The sequence below is a fragment of the Caloenas nicobarica genome, chromosome 1 (assembly GCF_036013445.1).
Source record: "Caloenas nicobarica isolate bCalNic1 chromosome 1, bCalNic1.hap1, whole genome shotgun sequence".
Classification (NCBI taxonomy): Eukaryota; Metazoa; Chordata; class Aves; order Columbiformes; family Columbidae; genus Caloenas; species Caloenas nicobarica.
Window position 1 is genome coordinate 42,450,025 of NC_088245.1, and position 17,871 is coordinate 42,467,895.

The following is a 17,871-nucleotide window of genomic DNA, read 5'->3' on the forward strand; positions in this document are numbered from 1 at the left end:
TGCTACGCTCCATTTTTTCCACATGCTGAGACCACTTCACAGTGTTGTAAAACACACTGTAGTGGGAGAAAGAATATCACCTCAGCTTTGCTATCCAACAAGTTTTTCAGATCAGCACTGCTGCAAATGATGTTGATTCATCATTTGAAATTTTAGAAAATAATGAGAAAGAAAGAAAAAAAGGGGGTGGAGGGGGAAAAAACGCTATTCCAATTCCATGAGGGGGGAAAAAAATACAAAGAGGGAGACCAAATTTGGAGGCCAAAGCACATTTGGTAGACATGATGTTGAGAAAGAGGTATCTTCCACCATAACTGCAATTGCGAAATTTAAAACAGAAAGAAGTGGTCAGAACATCACAGCATATATATGTCAACTGCAAACTACTGAAGAAAACTGAGAAAGAAATTTCTAAAACTCAAATTGAACAAAAAATGTACCCGTTACATCATCTTATAAAACAGTATACATACACATGCCAACATGTTCATATACTGTACCACATGAAAAACCAAGAGGTGAATGTTGGTATTTTGCAGAAAGTTCTGCATATGCACTTCTCTATTGATATATTATTTAAAAAAAAAAAAAAAGGTTTGGTATTATATAACGCCATGGCTCAGTTCATCACATAGTAATAACAAAGCTATTCATTGTAATGCCACCTGCTTTTCATAGAGGAACATTTCAGTTTGTGAAAGTGAAAAACAAAAGGAAAAATAGGCAACAATAAAAAAAATAGAGCACAAATCAAAAATTAATTCCACGGTAGTAAAGATCAAAATTCTGAAGATGACGTGTCGCACACTGACACAGTGCAGACGATTATTAACAGTTTTTACAGTAACAAAACAGAAAAAAAATCCATGAAGCATCACACCACCGCAATCATACACGACGCACCAAGGCGTTATATAATAGCAAAAATCAACCTGAAATTGTGGGGAGCAATGTTAAAAATATGTTCTAGGAACAGGGTGGGTGTGGGGAGGGTGGTAATACTGTGCTTGTATGCATAATTATAAGGCCCATATTACTTTTTTAGTCATCCATATACAAAACTAGATATTTCAAGCACAGTCTAAGCAGCTGTAGAAATAATTTTTTTAATACATTTTGGAGCATGTTTCAGTCACTAACTGCTTCAATGCCAGACTATCACTCCTTAACAGTTATTTTCCCAATGCAGTGACTCCCACAAAATTGAAATAATTATTCCAGCCTTGCAAAACTGTCATGGAAGTTTACTTAACCAGGTACCAAATGTATTTGTCATCTCTTGCCAAGATAAAAATGAAAATGCTAATGCAATACAGTCAGCAGTTTACTGAGATCACAGTTTGCACAAACAAAATTTCACAGGGCTGCAACACGTGTTTTGATAGTGTGTGGTTGCATGCTGCAATGATACTCAAACACCATTAACAGACATTTTACGTACTGCATTTACGAGATTACTGCATTCCCCTTAGACTTAATGGGTACTGTGCAACACTTCCTCCAGAATGAAAACGATGCAAGCATGGAAAAAATAAATAACCAGTCTTAGTAACCCTATGTATTATATACCCTCTCATTTCTTTGGTGCCAAGAGTAGACATTGGCTCTGCTATCCCTTTTCATAAGAATCATAAATCAAGATGACCATCTGAGAGACTGGTTGCCAGAAATGCTGATTTTAGGCACTAGCAATCATAATTCCAACTAAAAGCCATACAAGAACACTTGGCACAATGCTTAAAGTATTTCTCTACTGCTGTGATTTTGTTTTTCCTTAATCAAACACTTAAAAGGGTATATAATACACACATTCATGCATTCATGTGCACACGTCTCTATACTGGTTCTTACTCTTTTAAGGTGAAACATCTACCTTGCTTCCCCAAAGCCCACTGACAGTTTCCCAACAGCATTATGTGGTATGGCCAGCTTGGATGATGAAAGATCATCTACCTCCACCATCCAAGCTGGACTTGTGGCAAGGCATTTGACACTGTCCTGCATGACATCCTTGTGTCTAAATTGGAGAGACCTGGATTTGATGGATAAGGAATTGGCTGGATAATTGGCTGGATGGTCACACTCAAAGAGTTGTGGTCAACGGCTCGATGTCCAAGTGGAGACCAGGGATGAGTGGTGTTCCTCAAGGTTTGGTATTGGGACTGGTGCTGTTAAACGTCTTTGTTGGTGACACGGACAGTGGGACGGAGTGCATCCACGGCAAGTTCGCCAACCACACCAAGCTGTGTGGTGTGGTTGACATGCTGGAGGGAAGGGATGCCATCCAGAAGGACCTTGACAGGCTTGAGAGGTGGGCCCACGCAAACCTCACAAAGTTCAAGAAGGCCAAGTGCAAGGCCCTGAACCTGTGTTGGGGTAACCCCTGGTATCAATACAGGCTGGGTGGAGAATGGATTGAGAGCAGCCCTGAGAAGAAGAACTTGGGGGTGTTGGTTGATGAGAAGCTCAATATGGCCTGGCAATGTGTGCTCACAGCCCAGAAATCCAACCGTGTCCTGGGCTGCATAAAAACAAGCACAACCAGCAGGTCAAGGGAGGCGCTTCTCCCCCTCTACTTGCCTGAGACCCCACCTGGAGAACTGGTTCAGCTCTGGGGCCCCCAACATAACAAGGACATGGACCTGTTGGAGTGAGTCCAGAGGAGGCCACGAAGATAATCAGAGAGCTGGAACACCTCTCCTATGAAGACAGGCTGAGAGAGCTGGAGTTGTTCAACCTGGAGAAGGCTCTGGAGAGACCTTGTAGCAGCCTTCCAGTACCTAAAGAGGGCAAGCTGGAGAGGGATTTTTTACAAGGGCATGTAGTGATAGGACAAGGGGTAATGGCTCTAAACTGAAAGAGAGTAGACTTAGATTAGAGATAAGGAAGAAATTGTTCTCCATGAGGGTAGTGAGGCACTGGAACAGGCTGCCCAGAGAAGTTGTGGATGCCCCATCCCTAGAAGTGTTCAAGGCCAGGCTGGATGGGGCTTTGAGCAACCTGGTCTAGTGGATCGTTAAGGTCCCTTTCAACCCAGACCACTCTATGAGTCTATGATCTTACTAATCATAGCTCCTCTCAGTAACCGGGGCTGGTTTAGGTAATATAGATATGATCTCAGCAAAGGACAAATCACATTAAAAAATGAATTTAAAAAAATAAACTGAAAATCTCCCAACAGGATGTCATGTAGCTGAATTGGGTGGCTGCTGTAATAAACAACATTCAAGTGGATCCATTTTTGTATGACTTTTACATTGTCCTCCTGCTAACATCTTTATAATTTAGACTTCTAATTATCTCAGGTGAAGGTTCCACCTAACAGATGAGAGCCAGTTGCATTTTAAACAGCACAAACATAGCCCCACGGTCAGAGACAAAAATCAAGTATCCCATTTTACATATACAATTATGCATGTTTATTTTCAGTGACAAAACCATGAAATAAAAGGAAACATACTCATCAATAATGCTTCAGCAATATAGAATTAATAGCTGCTTATAAATTGTAAGCTGACATATCCACTTTGTTCACATTGTTTCCAACAGACATTCACAAAGTTTGTTACACATTGCAAAGTAAAGGGATAGGAGTTATAAATGTACTTTATTAACACTTTACCATATGAATTTCCAACAGTCAGTAAAATAGCTTAAATTAAACTGTAGTTCAACCAAACAAATCAGGCATGTCAGAAACAAGGGGAAATGGATAGGACACTGGTGGACTTTTTAAAAGAACCCTACTATTGGCTGAAAAGATGAAATGCACATGTGAAATTCAGACTGAAAAAAGATTTACTCCATAAGAGGATAAGGTGCACCTGGAGTGAGAAACAGGGAAGAAAACAGTATCCACCTGACCTAGTGTTTTAATAAATATAACAAAATCATTCTTGAATAGATTAACCTTATGCTAGCCATTTTTAACACATCCAACCCCATTCAAATTTGTTCACTGATATTTTATATCACAACACAATAAAAACTGCTTTCATAGATTCCCTCAATATACCATAGCTATATTTATATATTATGTAATATATATAGATATAAATCCTGTATCTGTAACTGGGATTCATAATAAAATACTTAAAAACCATTCTAAAGACTTGTTATATAATTAAAAATGCCTTTGCCTCTATTACAGTAGTATTTACCCCAATAGATTACAAACATTTGTCATGTCTTCAGAAATACAATTCTAGGACCTGAGGCACTGGAACGGCCATGGGTAAAATTGGGACTGAACAATGACCCTTAAATTTCTGTGAATGCAGGAAAAAGTTGAAGTTGAGAGACTAATCCCAAGGTAGTAAGATGCCCTCTCCCACATCCCTGTGGCCATCCCTTTTGGAGCAAGAAGCAGAGGAAGGCTGAAAAGGAGCAACAGTCACACAGCAAAATCATACGTCCAAGCTACTTACTGAAAACTTAAGACTATACTGACCTAAACTGTATGTAACTATAGAGAAGCTGTATAGCTCAGGATAACCAAAAGAGATGTACCAGACCAAAACCACAACAAAGCCAAGAACACATTCAATTTCAAGGCTTCCTTCCAATGCCTTCAGGTTATTTGACATTGTGCACAATGAAGCTCTTCAGGGGGCACAGAGAAGGTGCATATAGTGAAGAACATTTACCTTCTAGATTGCCATGCTGTAGATCACAGTACTTTACAGCGGGGATGAATTATATAAATAGCAATAAAAGGATAAAAAATTTAACATACTGTAAGATACTGTACCAACTTCATTTAAAAAAGGTAATTAGGGTACTCCTTGAAGTAACAGCAGAGATTTCCAAATGTATCAGGAAAAAGCACAGAAATAAGCTGCAGATTCACAGCACCAGTACCAAAACTTTGTTATGAAAATGAGATGCAAAACTAAATATATGGGTGCATTATATAAGGTTCTGATCACTCCTCACTGTTTTCAGAGTCAACTCTCTCAAGGGAAATGGAATTTAATCAATGACATGGCAGCCATTGTTTAAAAAAAATCAGTTTAGTTGACTTGGTTAAGACTAAGTGCTGGGTTTTTTTGCAACTGAAATATTATTTTAGGAAAATATCTAATTCCGTTCTGATAGATGGTAACTTCTTTCAAAGTATGTTTTGCTATATTCAGATTTTTTAAGTGAATTTATATGATGATTAACAATTTTGTACTAAGTTTACAGCCAAAGTCTAAATTTAAGTTTAGACAAACCGTACTTAACCTGCTGGTTCACCAACATGCTTCACCTATAATGAAAATATAATGGAAAACAAACAAACACACACACAACTCGGTTATGCTGCTACTTCAGGTTCTCTGCTGATACTGCCACTGAGGAGTCCAATTTACGTCCATTTTCACATAAATCATGATGTTCACACAGCATAACCTGTACTGCAATTAACAGGATCGACTTGAAATTTTATCTCACAGTTAAAAAAAAAGACCCCCTGCTCCCCATATTACAGTACACATAGCCAAAGTTGACTTCACAAAATCAGCAAAACACCCATCCTATTTGCCTACTTCAGTTTTTCTAGAAAGGAAATAAATACATGTAGGAAAGATTCATTTAACACTTTGGGTGGGAGGGGGAACAAAAGAAAGATTTTTCAGTTCTGGAAGGCAGCAAATATGTTCTACTAATCAAAATTAATTCAAATATTAGTGGAGAGCTTAATGAAGACAGACTCCAACTCTCGTGAAGCAATAATACTTCCAGGCCAAACCAGGAATGCTTTTTCTTGTTTTCAAAAAATATTTTTTCCCATACAAAAATAAAAAGCTAGTAATACTGCAGTTAGTAGCTTTGAAGTATCAGGTTCAAATGGAAGATAGTAAGAGGACATTGTACAGTTGGGTACCAACAGAATTTAACAGATGAGAAACCAAAAATATCCAATTCCGAGCTAACAGAATGGAAGTCAAGTTAGAAGCCAAATGATAATTTAAAAAGCAGAGACATGCCTAGATTGGCCAAAAGAGTCCCATTTTCAATTTAAATCACCAACTAGATGTGTGTTAAGGAATGAAACAATCAGCAATACATTCTTACAGTAAGTTACGTAGATGCAGTGAGGACCAGAGCAGGGTACTGTGGGCAGTATGACCACAGTATGCACGGCAAGAAGAAACAGAAAAGAATAGTCTCCTGGCAACATACTTTTCTTGTTTTTGAAGGATAAATGTCCAATGCCAGAATGCTGGAACAAGCAACTATCTGAGATGAAGACAGGATTTTTTTTCCTTTTAAAAATAATGCATATTCATCCTGGTGAAAGTTCAGAGTAAATACCTTCAAACAACAAACTAAATTTTCCAGTCTGGCTGAATTACGAATTCTATGAATCCCTAAGATCTGGAAATCTATGCTAATCCAAAATATCCTAGGGTAAGTTACTGCACAGTTCTCTTGTATTTTGAGAACTCTTTGCTCTTAGGTTTTTAGTTTTTCTTCTTTCTAGCCATTAGAAAGCATTACTTTCTTTACCATTTCCATTTGATTTACTATAGGCTTGACAAAATTATAATCCCGCAACCATTATTTCCTTCCTCTAGTCATTGACGTCATAAGTTAATGCTGCAACTAAAGAAGTGTAGGACTGTGCAGGTGTAATTTTTATATTAACAATTATATCTGATCAACTAGCTCAATCATTATAACAAGAGCAAATAAAAGTGACTGTAAACACAACACTTAAGATGAATATAGCACTTTGAAAACCTCTTAATCTTCAATGTGATCCACCAGAAAATGGAACACTGTGCTGGTCTTACACTTTGGAAAATTGATGCAGTAAGTATGAATAACCTACCCAAGGCCACAAAGGTAAACATTATGAGCCAAGATAAAAACTCCAAAGTTCATGCATCGAGTCCTCTGTTCAGACTACAAAGGGATAAATCTCATTCAATATTTGAAAGCCTTTCCCAGCAAGGAAGTTCTCCACAGAATTAGGAGTTTATAATGGTCAATTTGTTATTTCAACTGGGAATTTTCCTCTATTTGTCCACTGCTGAGCAACATAAACAGTAAAGTCCCTGGTGTGATAAACTGTGTATCTGTGGGTGCCTGTGTGTACACACATATACACATGCATTTTGAAAGGATGAAGCCTTTCTTATTCCATTCAGTTAATATAATAGAAAGCAGTTTTAAATGCTAGACTGTTTTTACTTCCAAAGTAGACCTACCATAATTTGTGATTTGATGACCAGTTTTCCATTTTTATTTACAGGAAGATCTCTCAGTTTGTCAGAATTTCTGATGAAAATCATAGCATAGAATGGCAGAGCCAAACCATGAGTTAGATACTCAAGTGTGATTCATTAAAAATTGACTATGAGCAGCCCTCCTAATTTGTAATTTTTCATCATTAAAGAGCCTTTTAAACTCCAATTTAATTTCTCAGACAAAATCCACATCCACTACCCTGAGAATTTCTAAACTGTAAAAATCTCCTAGGAAAAATGTAATGATAAGTTCCATTTACTATAGTGAACTAATCTAAAGAAGCTAAAATCAAAAATAGTATTTGGATAGGATTTGTTGGGGAAGAGCAGGATGTGCTTCTTGTGAATCACACTATATTGACAAAGACTATACTGACTACACTGCAAAGACAATGAGAAATGTAAGTGAAGCAGCAAGCAAGAAGAAATACAGAAAACCTCTCACAATATAAGCACATAGAGAAAAAACACTTCAAATCTAATTACTTGCCATTTAAGCAACAAACCTGTTCTGGACTCTTTTCAGAACATTTTCCCCATTACAAGCACAACTGAAGAGGACCCCAATTTCAATATCATTTGTATCAAGTAGTGCCTTCGGAGAACAGAATGAGTGAATCTTAGCCAGAAATACTTAATAGGAAAAGGAAAGACCTTCCATACAAATCTGTAGCTCACAGAGAAAATCCATTTAGAAGAATGTTTTAAAAAAAAAAAAAAAGGCACAATCCTCTGGTAGGTCCAAAACCAATTTGAACAGAGAAGATGACAGTGGTCAAGCAATTCCAGGTGTTTTCAGGCATATGTATATATTTGTAGTGTATCTGCATCTATTAGATTCAGCTTCTACTTTCTCTGTGCTCTTCAGCAATCAAGTATGAATTTTAAGATGCTACATTAGTGCCAGCAGGCACAAAATGGTATAATAAATACGCTCTTCACAAAATATAAAAGCCATGCACTTAGCGAAGAAAGCATAGCTCTTCAGCTAAGTGGAAATCAATACCTCTGTTTCATTTTTTTAAAACAGCTCTGGTTCAGCCACTTAAAGAGTCTCAGCTGCCAGAGAAAGTCATACAAACTCCAAGCTCTGCTCTGCTTAAGCTTCTGTGCCATAGCTCACTTCAGGAGTGCACATAGGATACTTCTTGCTGAACTAGACCGTAAGAAGACCTTAGGAGACCAAATGAAAAACCAAAATTGATATTATTTCCATTTTAGGAATTCATTTAAAATCATTTCCATTACAGAATCATCAAGTCATTGGTTCTTGTTTTATCACACGCTTTATAAAGACAGGTTCCTTACAACAGCCTTGAAGGGGACTGTCAGTCAGGTTACCACTGGCCATGTTCTTGGAGAGAAACACCTTGGAAGAACTGTGGTTCAACAGGACAGTGCTCTTGGAACTCAGAGCTGGGTGTCCCTCAGGGACTACAGTCACAGAATTTGTGCCAGGTGGAACCACAGGCTTCTTAGGGAACAAAATTTTGCTTTGTTCTACAACAACGTGGTTTATAGAAGAGGTGGAGGCACCAGATAGTGATTCTTTTATCACTTCACCTGGGATCTTGCTATACAGGTAATTGGGGGGGTTATTCTCCATTACATCTGACCAAGCTCTGTAGTGAACTTCTGCAGCTCCCCAGCAGTGCCTAATAGCAGACTCGGAGCGATGGCCCGTCACTGCCATGATTTCTCTAGGCCCCAGTCCTGCTTCACACAGTAGCTGGATGGTGGTAGTTCGGAGAGAATGATTGGTATAGCGTTGAGAAAGCCTGGCTGCCACGCTTATCCTGGGCATCATGGTACCTAAGTAGTTCACACCCATCGGTTCTCTTTTGTACCAGACAGACTGTTCTTGCATTTGCTCTGATGTTAGCTTTAAAGGATGCAGGTAAAAGGCAGGGGGCTCCGGAGGCAACTTAGACAAATAAAGCTCCAAGGAAAAAACAGGACAGTTTGGGTCCCCTGGCATATCATACATTTTACCCATTTTACGAGGATCTTCTCCATTTTTTCCTTTGCCAGGATACCTAAACATAGCATATCGACGCCCGTTCTTGTCCTTCTCAACAACGAAAGCATCTGGAGCCAGATCTCTTAGAATTTCCCTCCCTCGTTTGGCAAAATGCAACTGTAAATCAAACCACACCTTGTTGACGAGTGCCAGTGGGCTGTGCAGTCCCAGCACACCAGATTGTTTGATCTTACGCAAGTCCTCGGCAGCTATAGGAGGACGGTGGTGAGTCTCATCCTTTCCCTGCATGCGCAGCATCTTCAGCATGCTCACAAATACCATGTTTGCACTAGCAAACTCTTTGTCCTTCATTAAGCAAATCTGACGGTTATAAGGTGGCATTTTGAGATGCCGGTTTAAGCCAGCACGCATTGACTTGTAGCTTGCCACACTGTAGGTATTTCCATCATGATTCCTTATTGTGTAATAGAACTCTCTTAAGATATCATTGAGTTCACTTACTGGGACCAATTCAAAGCTAGGATCCTTGCCATTTTTGGTCAGCCATTGTTTTAACAGGTTAGCTGCCCAGCCAGTCTGCTTGTGGGTGTTTTTGATGCTCTTAGCATCCTCTTCCTCTTCCTCCAAGTCAAAGAGGACATCCTCAGGGAAGTTAAAATTCGTCTGTGCTGCTTCTACCGCTTCTTTATTTTCTGATGAAGTCTCTTCCTGTTTCAACTGCTTTTCGAAACAATTGATCAAAGTTGTACCATCAAATATGCCACAGGTATACGGCACACAGCGAACTACTTTTTGTTCTGAGAAGCGTGGAATAATACATAGTATTTTGGATTTTACATTACAAAAAGCAGGTGGCATTAACTGGATTTTTCAAATGATATGGTGTATCAATTCCATACCTCACTAGCCAAGTAATATTCACCAGGTCCTTCTTTATTAACCATGGCATTACACATGCTTTAACTGATTTGACTGAAAGCAAACCTAGAAACATACACTCTAACAGAAGACTGAAAACCGGAAATCACCACCTGTCTCCTATTTCCCTCCTTCTTGTTCACCTTCCATTGCTAAATACCACTACCACACACAATCTGTTTTTCCAAAGATTTTTCCGGGTTTCAGGCTCTACCAAAGAAGAAAAATTGCAAAATATGCTTCTTACATTGAAAATTAAATCTTAAAATCATAAATCTCTCATCCATTCTGGTACTGAATTTCCTACATATCAAGTACTGACGAATGTTTTAACAGCTATAATCCACAGGTATCTTTGAAAAATGAAGTTCCAAACAACCATTCTTTATGAAATGCCTTAATAAAAAGGCAGAGTGAGACACATTTTATACTCTACATTACTGGTTATCTTTGCCAGACTATTTCTGTGACGGGTGAAAACCAGAATCTTGTCCAGTATATTTTATTCTAGCTTTGAAATGCAATTCAGATTTAACTGTATCTTGAAACACTGTTACATGTGGAAATTTTAGCTAGAAGAAATTATTTTTATTCCTCTTAATAAAATGACTGCCAGTTAACAGCAATGTAAATATGAGATGCTTTGTCAAATATCTGTATGCAGAAATAAAATTAATTATGAATAATTTAAAATAGCTTAATGTCAACCTTTAAATTTCAAAGCAAGTTCAACAAATCTTAACACGAGGAATTCAGAATTACTGCAAGTTCTTTACCATGAAGTAGTTATTTCTGAAGAAGTTTCTTTACCTTTTTTTTCCCCCTATGACATATGGCAATGAAATATCGGAATCCAAATTCTTATTAACTTATGCATTAGTGTGGAAATGAAAGCATCGCAATCATTTACAAAACATTTGTAGCTTTAAATTCAAGCCCTTCAGACAAAAACTGGGCAGGGTTTTCTTTAGTATATTAGCTCTGTTGTATCAGACACAATTTTAGTGTGCTCCTGAATTACTAACTCGCCTACTTACACAAACTCCATCAGAAAACTTCTGAAAAGATTTTTAGAAGCTCATATCCCAAGTAATACTCTGGATCAGAAGAAGAAAAATACAAATGGACAGAAACTAGAAAGCATGGCACAGAAAAGAAACTAAAGTCGTTTCATTATGAGCAATAAAGAACTTTTCTCCTGTGGATTGTAACTTTAGAATTTTATATAGAAACATAATCAAACAACGTACCTGTGTTGTTCCTTCAGCGGTTCGCTTGTTTGTCGAAGTATCTGTTGGTGGCCTGCTTGTCTGGTTTTCTGAGGGGTCAAGAAAGTGTTCATTTGCAGTATCAGTACTAAATATTGCTATCCACTACACACAAATTTGGAGGCAATAGTCAAAACGACTAAACATTCAGTATGTGGCACATCTAACATTTTTCAGCCCTAATTTTCAATTATAAGTGTTCAAGCTTCATTACTACCATTTTTCAGAGGGAAGAGAAGATACAAAGAAGTAAAATGGCACTTTCCGGTCTAGAAGCAGTGTATGTTTCCTTCCTTGAAAGTCTGACGGTGTATTCAAATTATTTTATGGACCATTCCCTTGCCTAGCTGAGGACAAAACAACTCTCCTCCCTCTGTATGTAAACTGACAAGATATTAAACTGAAAAAAAATTACAATTATTCAACATTTTTGTACAAAAAACTGACTGAACAGCGGATGGTTAAACACATTGCAAAATACTGAGACGATTTGTGCAAGGAGACTGAGTATCTTTTATTAGCTCAGCCAAACATATATCTACGCTAGCAACTTAAGCAGAAATTGCTTGAATATTTGATGCAAACATTTAAGTCTATGGATTTAAATTCTCCCTTCTCATTCCTTTTCATTTTAAGCAGAGCCTATCAGCAATAGTACTTGCCCAAAGCAGTGCTTCAATTCTGGTGAGAAAACTCCTAGGTTATACACTAAGGTTATGTGAACTGCAGAAAATGAGACACATTTTTGGACACATACGCCCTTCCTTCGGTCACTGTGCCCGATCTGTTGTATTAAATCATTATATGAGCTTTAGAGCTAAAAATCAATACAAAGCATATAACTGTCCAGCTCTATGGAAGACATATTCTAATACAGGTAATTTAAGATGGGAAAATGAAATAAAACTACTTCTGATGTCAAGCTCTGCTTGAGTTCATGTTAACACTATATTGTGCCAATGAGAAACTTGATATCATTCCAATTCACTCAGAAATCTTGAGAACCTCTTAGAAAAAAAAGTCAAGGTATATAAAATCAGAAGTGCAGAGAATTGTCATGGCATGGCCAAAGATTGAAAGAAAGTATTTTAAAATAGTTGTGTTCAAACTTTTTTTTAAATGCAATAAATGTACTTCTTTGGAACTAGGTTAGTATTCAGTTGCATTTTCCCCCATTTGTTTACTTTTAACTGTTGTGAAAATAAATTATTATACTTTCCTTTCAGTATGTCTTTGCTTAGAAAAGCAGCCAGATTGTTTTGAGGGTCTATATTAAAACTAAATACCAAGTTGTTAATGGCAGAACAGGCATTTTTGATTTCATGCTAGGAACAATATAGATCGAGTTCTAAATAAAAGACCACTTGCAGAGCCACACTGCTGACTCCTACGGCTGAAACACATCTACAAAAGAGATGATTTTGATCTTGACGATTTCTGTCAGAAAGGCAACCCAGAGCAAACATGTCAGGAAACCGCACTAAACAAACAAGTTTCCACAGGAGTGGAGTTTTGTGTTTCTCTTTGACAACTATTTTCCTTTCCCAGTGTCAACATCCAAATATAACTTACCAACTCTGGGCACTGTAACGGTGGGTGGTTCAATAGGAGCTGTACTATTAAATGCAGAGAGGGGAATCTTCATCTGTAGGGGGGCTCGGCTGCTGGTGGTGTTATAAAGTCCTGAAGTACCCACTGTGGGCAAAGAAGTCCTTGTGGCCTGGGGAACAGGATGTGCAGCAGGAACAGCCTGTACTGCCAACGTTGTGCCCATTGACCCAGCACTGGCTGGAGAGTTCCTTTGAATACCAGGACTGGGCACAGATGGGCTGTTATTTGGTTTAGTTGAGTTAGTTGATGCCAAAGACACTGTAGTTTTGGTAAGGCTACCAACTGCAGATGAGCTTTGTACAGATATGAATTCAACATTGCCTGACTGTTGGTTAGTGACCAAAGTTCCTGTGTGGCCTTGCAGGAGCTGAGGCTGAGATGACACTGCAACGGGTACATGGAAGATTACGGGCAAAGACTGCAATGAGACAGACACCGACTGAGTGCTGCCACTGGGCACTTGGTTAGTGCCGACAACTGTAGCTGTGTTAGCTGTGGGAAGAATTGTCGTTGTCAAAGAGCCGGTGGAGGTCACTGGAGGCTGAGGCTTAGCATGTCCACTGACAACTGTTGGAGGAGCAGCAATACTGGAAGCTGGCATGACACAAAAAAAAAAAAAAAAAAAAAAAAAGTATTTGAACCAAGTGGGAAGTTTCACTCCAACACAACAAATGGAAACAATTTACTATGAGGGTGGTGAGACACTGGAACAGGTTGTCGGGAGAAGTTGTGATTGTTCTGTTACTGTAAGTGTTCAAAGTCAGGCTGGATGGGGCTTTGAGCAACCTGATCTAATGAAGGATGGCCTGGCCATGCCAGGGGGTTTGGACTAGATCACCTTTAAAGGTCCCTTCCAAACCTAACCATTCTATCATTCTATGAAAAAGGTGGTATATTTTTAGCTTTTTTGCCAAGAAAGGCTATAGATACTCCTTTTCTGCTGTACACTGATATCCAACAGCCTCGTTAAAGATAGTCAGTACTATATTTGTTTGAATGAACGATATATAAATGGCAAAAAATTAAGACATACAAAACACATGAAATACAGCACTTTAAACACTCATTACCAAAATGGAAGAAAAACTGGTCCTTCAGAAAACACAAGAACAGAAAAACTAAGTTATGACCAACTTGCTATGTATAGGTAGGACCTTGTATCCAGAATGTTCTACTGAAACCAAGGATTAATGTGTCAGAGAAGATACTCGCTTTTATTTAACAAAATTTCAGGGTTAAAGCTAAAGACCAAGAGTGTTATACACTACAGAAAGCCAATATATGGCCACTACTAGATGATTCTGCAGAAGAGATTAAGCACTCAGTACCAGGTAAACTATTTTTAAAATCTAGGATGGTGTGACTACAATCATTGTAATTAACAGTGGTTTTGATTCTACATTCCCTACAAAATTCTAATCTAGGAATTCAATTTTTCAACTTGATTCCCTTAAGAAACGGAGCTTATGACTTCCTTTAGTTCCCCACTCAACTTCTGTGGCTGTTAGATAGAGGGGAAGACATCACCATCCTACTACAATGAAGTACAAAAAACGGCCTGTGAGCCATGTGTTTCACTTCTTGGCAGCCGAGAGACTGCAAGTTTTGCTGCCATACTCAGCATACAGTCTGCTGAAGCATCTGACTTACCCACATGTTCTGGTTGGCCAAATCAACGCATTTTTCCCTTACCTGGTAAGCACACTACACAAATATAAACTGGGAATGTAGTAGGGATCTAAAAATAATGATTTTTTGATGTCATAAAACCCAGTTTTGCTCTGTTGGGTTAGTTATTACTTAATGGAAAGCAATAAAACTGTTAAGAAGTGCGTATATAGTCCACAGGCAGTTTCTTACCTGCATTCACAGGGGCTTGAATAGTTGCTGGTGTGCTCTCTCCTACATTCCTCTTTGACTCCAGCAACTGCCTCACTGTGCCAGCATTTCTACGGAACAAAGTTCCAGTTAGCATTCCTCAATGACCCACACCAGGTATAATTATGAACAGCACAATGATGAAAAGAAATCCTTATTTTACAGCCACTCTTTTCATTGAGGTTTTCTAAACCCTTGTATTTTCTGCTTCCCATGCAAGTTAAATTTGGATGTTCCCCTCCTAAAAAAATGCAGAGCTATTTGTAAATTTTCAAGTGCTTGCACCCGGTTTGCCTTCCACCGTGAGAATCTTCCCTTCCTTGAAATTAAACTTCCATTTTATCCATTATTTTTTAACTGCTGAGACAACACCCATCTCGGTTTACCTAAGAATGGATTCAATACCGCCCGTTTATGACTTCTGTGAAAGAAACCACAATTTTACAACTGAAGAGCAAAGAAGAAAGAGTGCTTGAACTAAAAAACGAAAATACAAGGATTATCCATTACATCAGGTATTGTAAATTTTAACATGGTCGCAACGATGTGGTTTGCTTACCTATAGATCACATTGTTTGTGTTTGCGGTGTCATTTGTTACTTTCCCTGGAGACAGAGGTGCATTTTGTGAATTCTGAAGAGAAAAAAATGCCATAACAAAACAACCATAAGTCAGCTTGCAAACTTATGCTGTCATTATATTTCATATTCATTTATTTCTGTGTGAGATACACATTTTCTGAAACCTACACTGCAGGAGAACTTGACATGTTTCCCAGCCTCCCCAAACCAATTTGGTTCAACCTGCCTCCCTTTCCTACATCCTCCCTTTTCATTGTTCTCTTGCTTTCAGGTTTTTATAGCATGAGAATAAGAACGGAATTTTAGCTTCCACTTCTTCACAGTAATTAATCAAAAATATTCATTCTAGACACAGAGAAATACTATTGTTTGTATCCATTCTTCTCCCCTCCCCTTTTCACCCCAATAATCAAGGATTCACTCTTATTGACTCCATACTCTTCATATTGAAGTAAGTTAGATTTACTAACATAGAGTTTAAGGTGCTTTCACACTAATAATGCCTAAAGAACCTTCTGTACAAACCAAGGTTACATAACAGATGTTAAGACTATTCTTTGATATCACTTCCTTTAACCAAATTAGACGAGCCTGCTTTGTGAATAGCACTGAACAACCAGGTCGCATCTTTCTGCACATAAAATGTCTTGAATTCAACACAATGTTTAGACTAACTCAGAAAAACAAATATAACAAATCTAGTTCTTACTTCCTGTCTTTTCTTCAAGTCGTCCCTGGCTGCTCCAAAGCGCTTTGTCAATCTAGCAATTTTAGCCTAAATGAGAAGAAGATGAAAACAAACAAACAAAACCATAAATATCCTCCCAAGAACCATCAAAGAAATCATACAAACTAAAAGACATCAAGTCGAGGCTGTTTTCATATCAGGGGAAATTATTCTTCTTTGAAATAACAGTCTAACTATACGACTTCAGAGCAGCAGAAAGACACATGCGTGTATCAAAAAAATCAAGGTATCTTGGAGACAACTGGAATTATTTTCCCTCATGTTCACAACTGCACAAATAGAATCCATCCTGCAGAGGTTCACACAGTATTCTGCATGAATGAAAGCAACTGAATGCATTTGACTGTTCTAACGCCTTATGTACCAACCATATTGAAAAATGCACCCCTTTTTGCCTTTCATATTACCTGCTCTTCTCCCATTTGTCCTATTTCTCCCTCTCACTGACGCACTACATATCACACACAGCTTACTGTCAGCTTAGTTCTACTCTATTTGATGTTCAGATGTCAGGTTCATTATCTTCTTAGGCACCATTCTTGCATCTTGTCTGTTACTTCTTGTGCTTCCCTCAATATACTATTTGGTAACCATTCCTTCTGTAATTACCTCAGCATTACAGGATACTCATTTACCCTGCCTAGGTTGCAGTTCTGATGGCTGACTTATTCTGCAGGCAGTAGCTGTGCCACTTGTTCTAAGCAGGGACCTTTTTTTTTTTTTTTTAATCAGCAAGTTTCATATACCATGATTTTGGAACTTCCTACCTAAAAGGAGCTGGTCCATTTACAAACCTCACTTCTCACATTTTTACAAAGCAACATGACAGGCTACAATTATAGTCTGCCTTTAATTACATTTAGATTTCAATTTCTGTTATCTTTTACAATGCAGAGGTCTTTTGGAGCACCTTGCATAATAAAACCATGTAAGCTTAGATTGCATTCACAGCCTTAGTTACTAATTAGACCCTGTAGTTGATCGCTAAAGACACTGATAAACAAGTATATTGAAAACATCTTAGCTAGCACTTAACAAAAAATCAATATACAATGTCTAGGGCAGCAAGGGGGAAGAGTTATGTAGTATGAACTACCCTGGCAAACTCCCTACTTATTTTTTATGTTAAACTGGCCTTGTTGTTTGAATTTGTTATGAAACAAGCTTTTAGTTGTCTTGTCACTTCAAAATTCTTTGATTTTTGTGGTGTTCCTCATGTTACCACTATGGACATAATTTCTATAAAGAATGTAAGAAAGCATACTGCATTCAACACTAGCTATTTGATTCCTTGCTAGAACATAGTGAATGATTTAGTTTCTGGGCAAATATCATGGATAACTATCATATGATGATTATTTGTTTGAACATCCTACAAAGTCCAGTGCTACTGTCTTCTCCTTTCTGCACTTTTCCGTTTTTAAACAAATTTCTGGCTTCATAGAAGCATTAGATGTTTTCATACTTCGTGTTTATTTGAAGAATGTCCAAATGGAACAGAAGAGTGGAAAAGCGGTTTATTACCAGCTAATGAATCTGTTTGCCAGGAAGATGTGCTTTGGGTTTTTTTTATGATTAATTGGTTGCTTGCTTCTTTCTGAGTAGGGAAATAGCAGCGAATACTAATGTTGCTTTTGAGTTGTAAAAT

At 38.0% G+C, this 17,871-nt stretch overlaps 1 protein-coding gene across 6 annotated transcripts in view; it reads right to left on the reverse strand.

The window, feature by feature from the left end:
* ATF7IP (activating transcription factor 7 interacting protein) overlaps window positions 1-17,871 on the reverse strand; it is a 118,334-nt gene that overhangs the window by 22,402 nt on the left and 78,061 nt on the right. For 2 of the 6 annotated variants that reach the window (XM_065658576.1, XM_065658577.1), the window contains exons 6-11: window positions 16,185-16,250; window positions 15,454-15,527; window positions 14,877-14,965; window positions 12,978-13,610; window positions 11,388-11,455; window positions 3,428-9,939 (exon numbers count right to left, since the gene is read on the reverse strand). In XM_065658576.1, the coding sequence (XP_065514648.1) occupies window positions 8,494-9,939; window positions 11,388-11,455; window positions 12,978-13,610; window positions 14,877-14,965; window positions 15,454-15,527; window positions 16,185-16,250 (2,376 nt within the window). In that variant the 3' untranslated portion in view covers window positions 3,428-8,493. Of the gene's footprint in view, window positions 1-3,427; window positions 9,940-11,387; window positions 11,456-12,977; window positions 13,611-14,876; window positions 14,966-15,453; window positions 15,528-16,184; window positions 16,251-17,871 lie in introns of those variants that run through there. The other 4 variants (XM_065658581.1, XM_065658580.1, XM_065658579.1 and 1 more) reach the window with 3 other exon arrangements.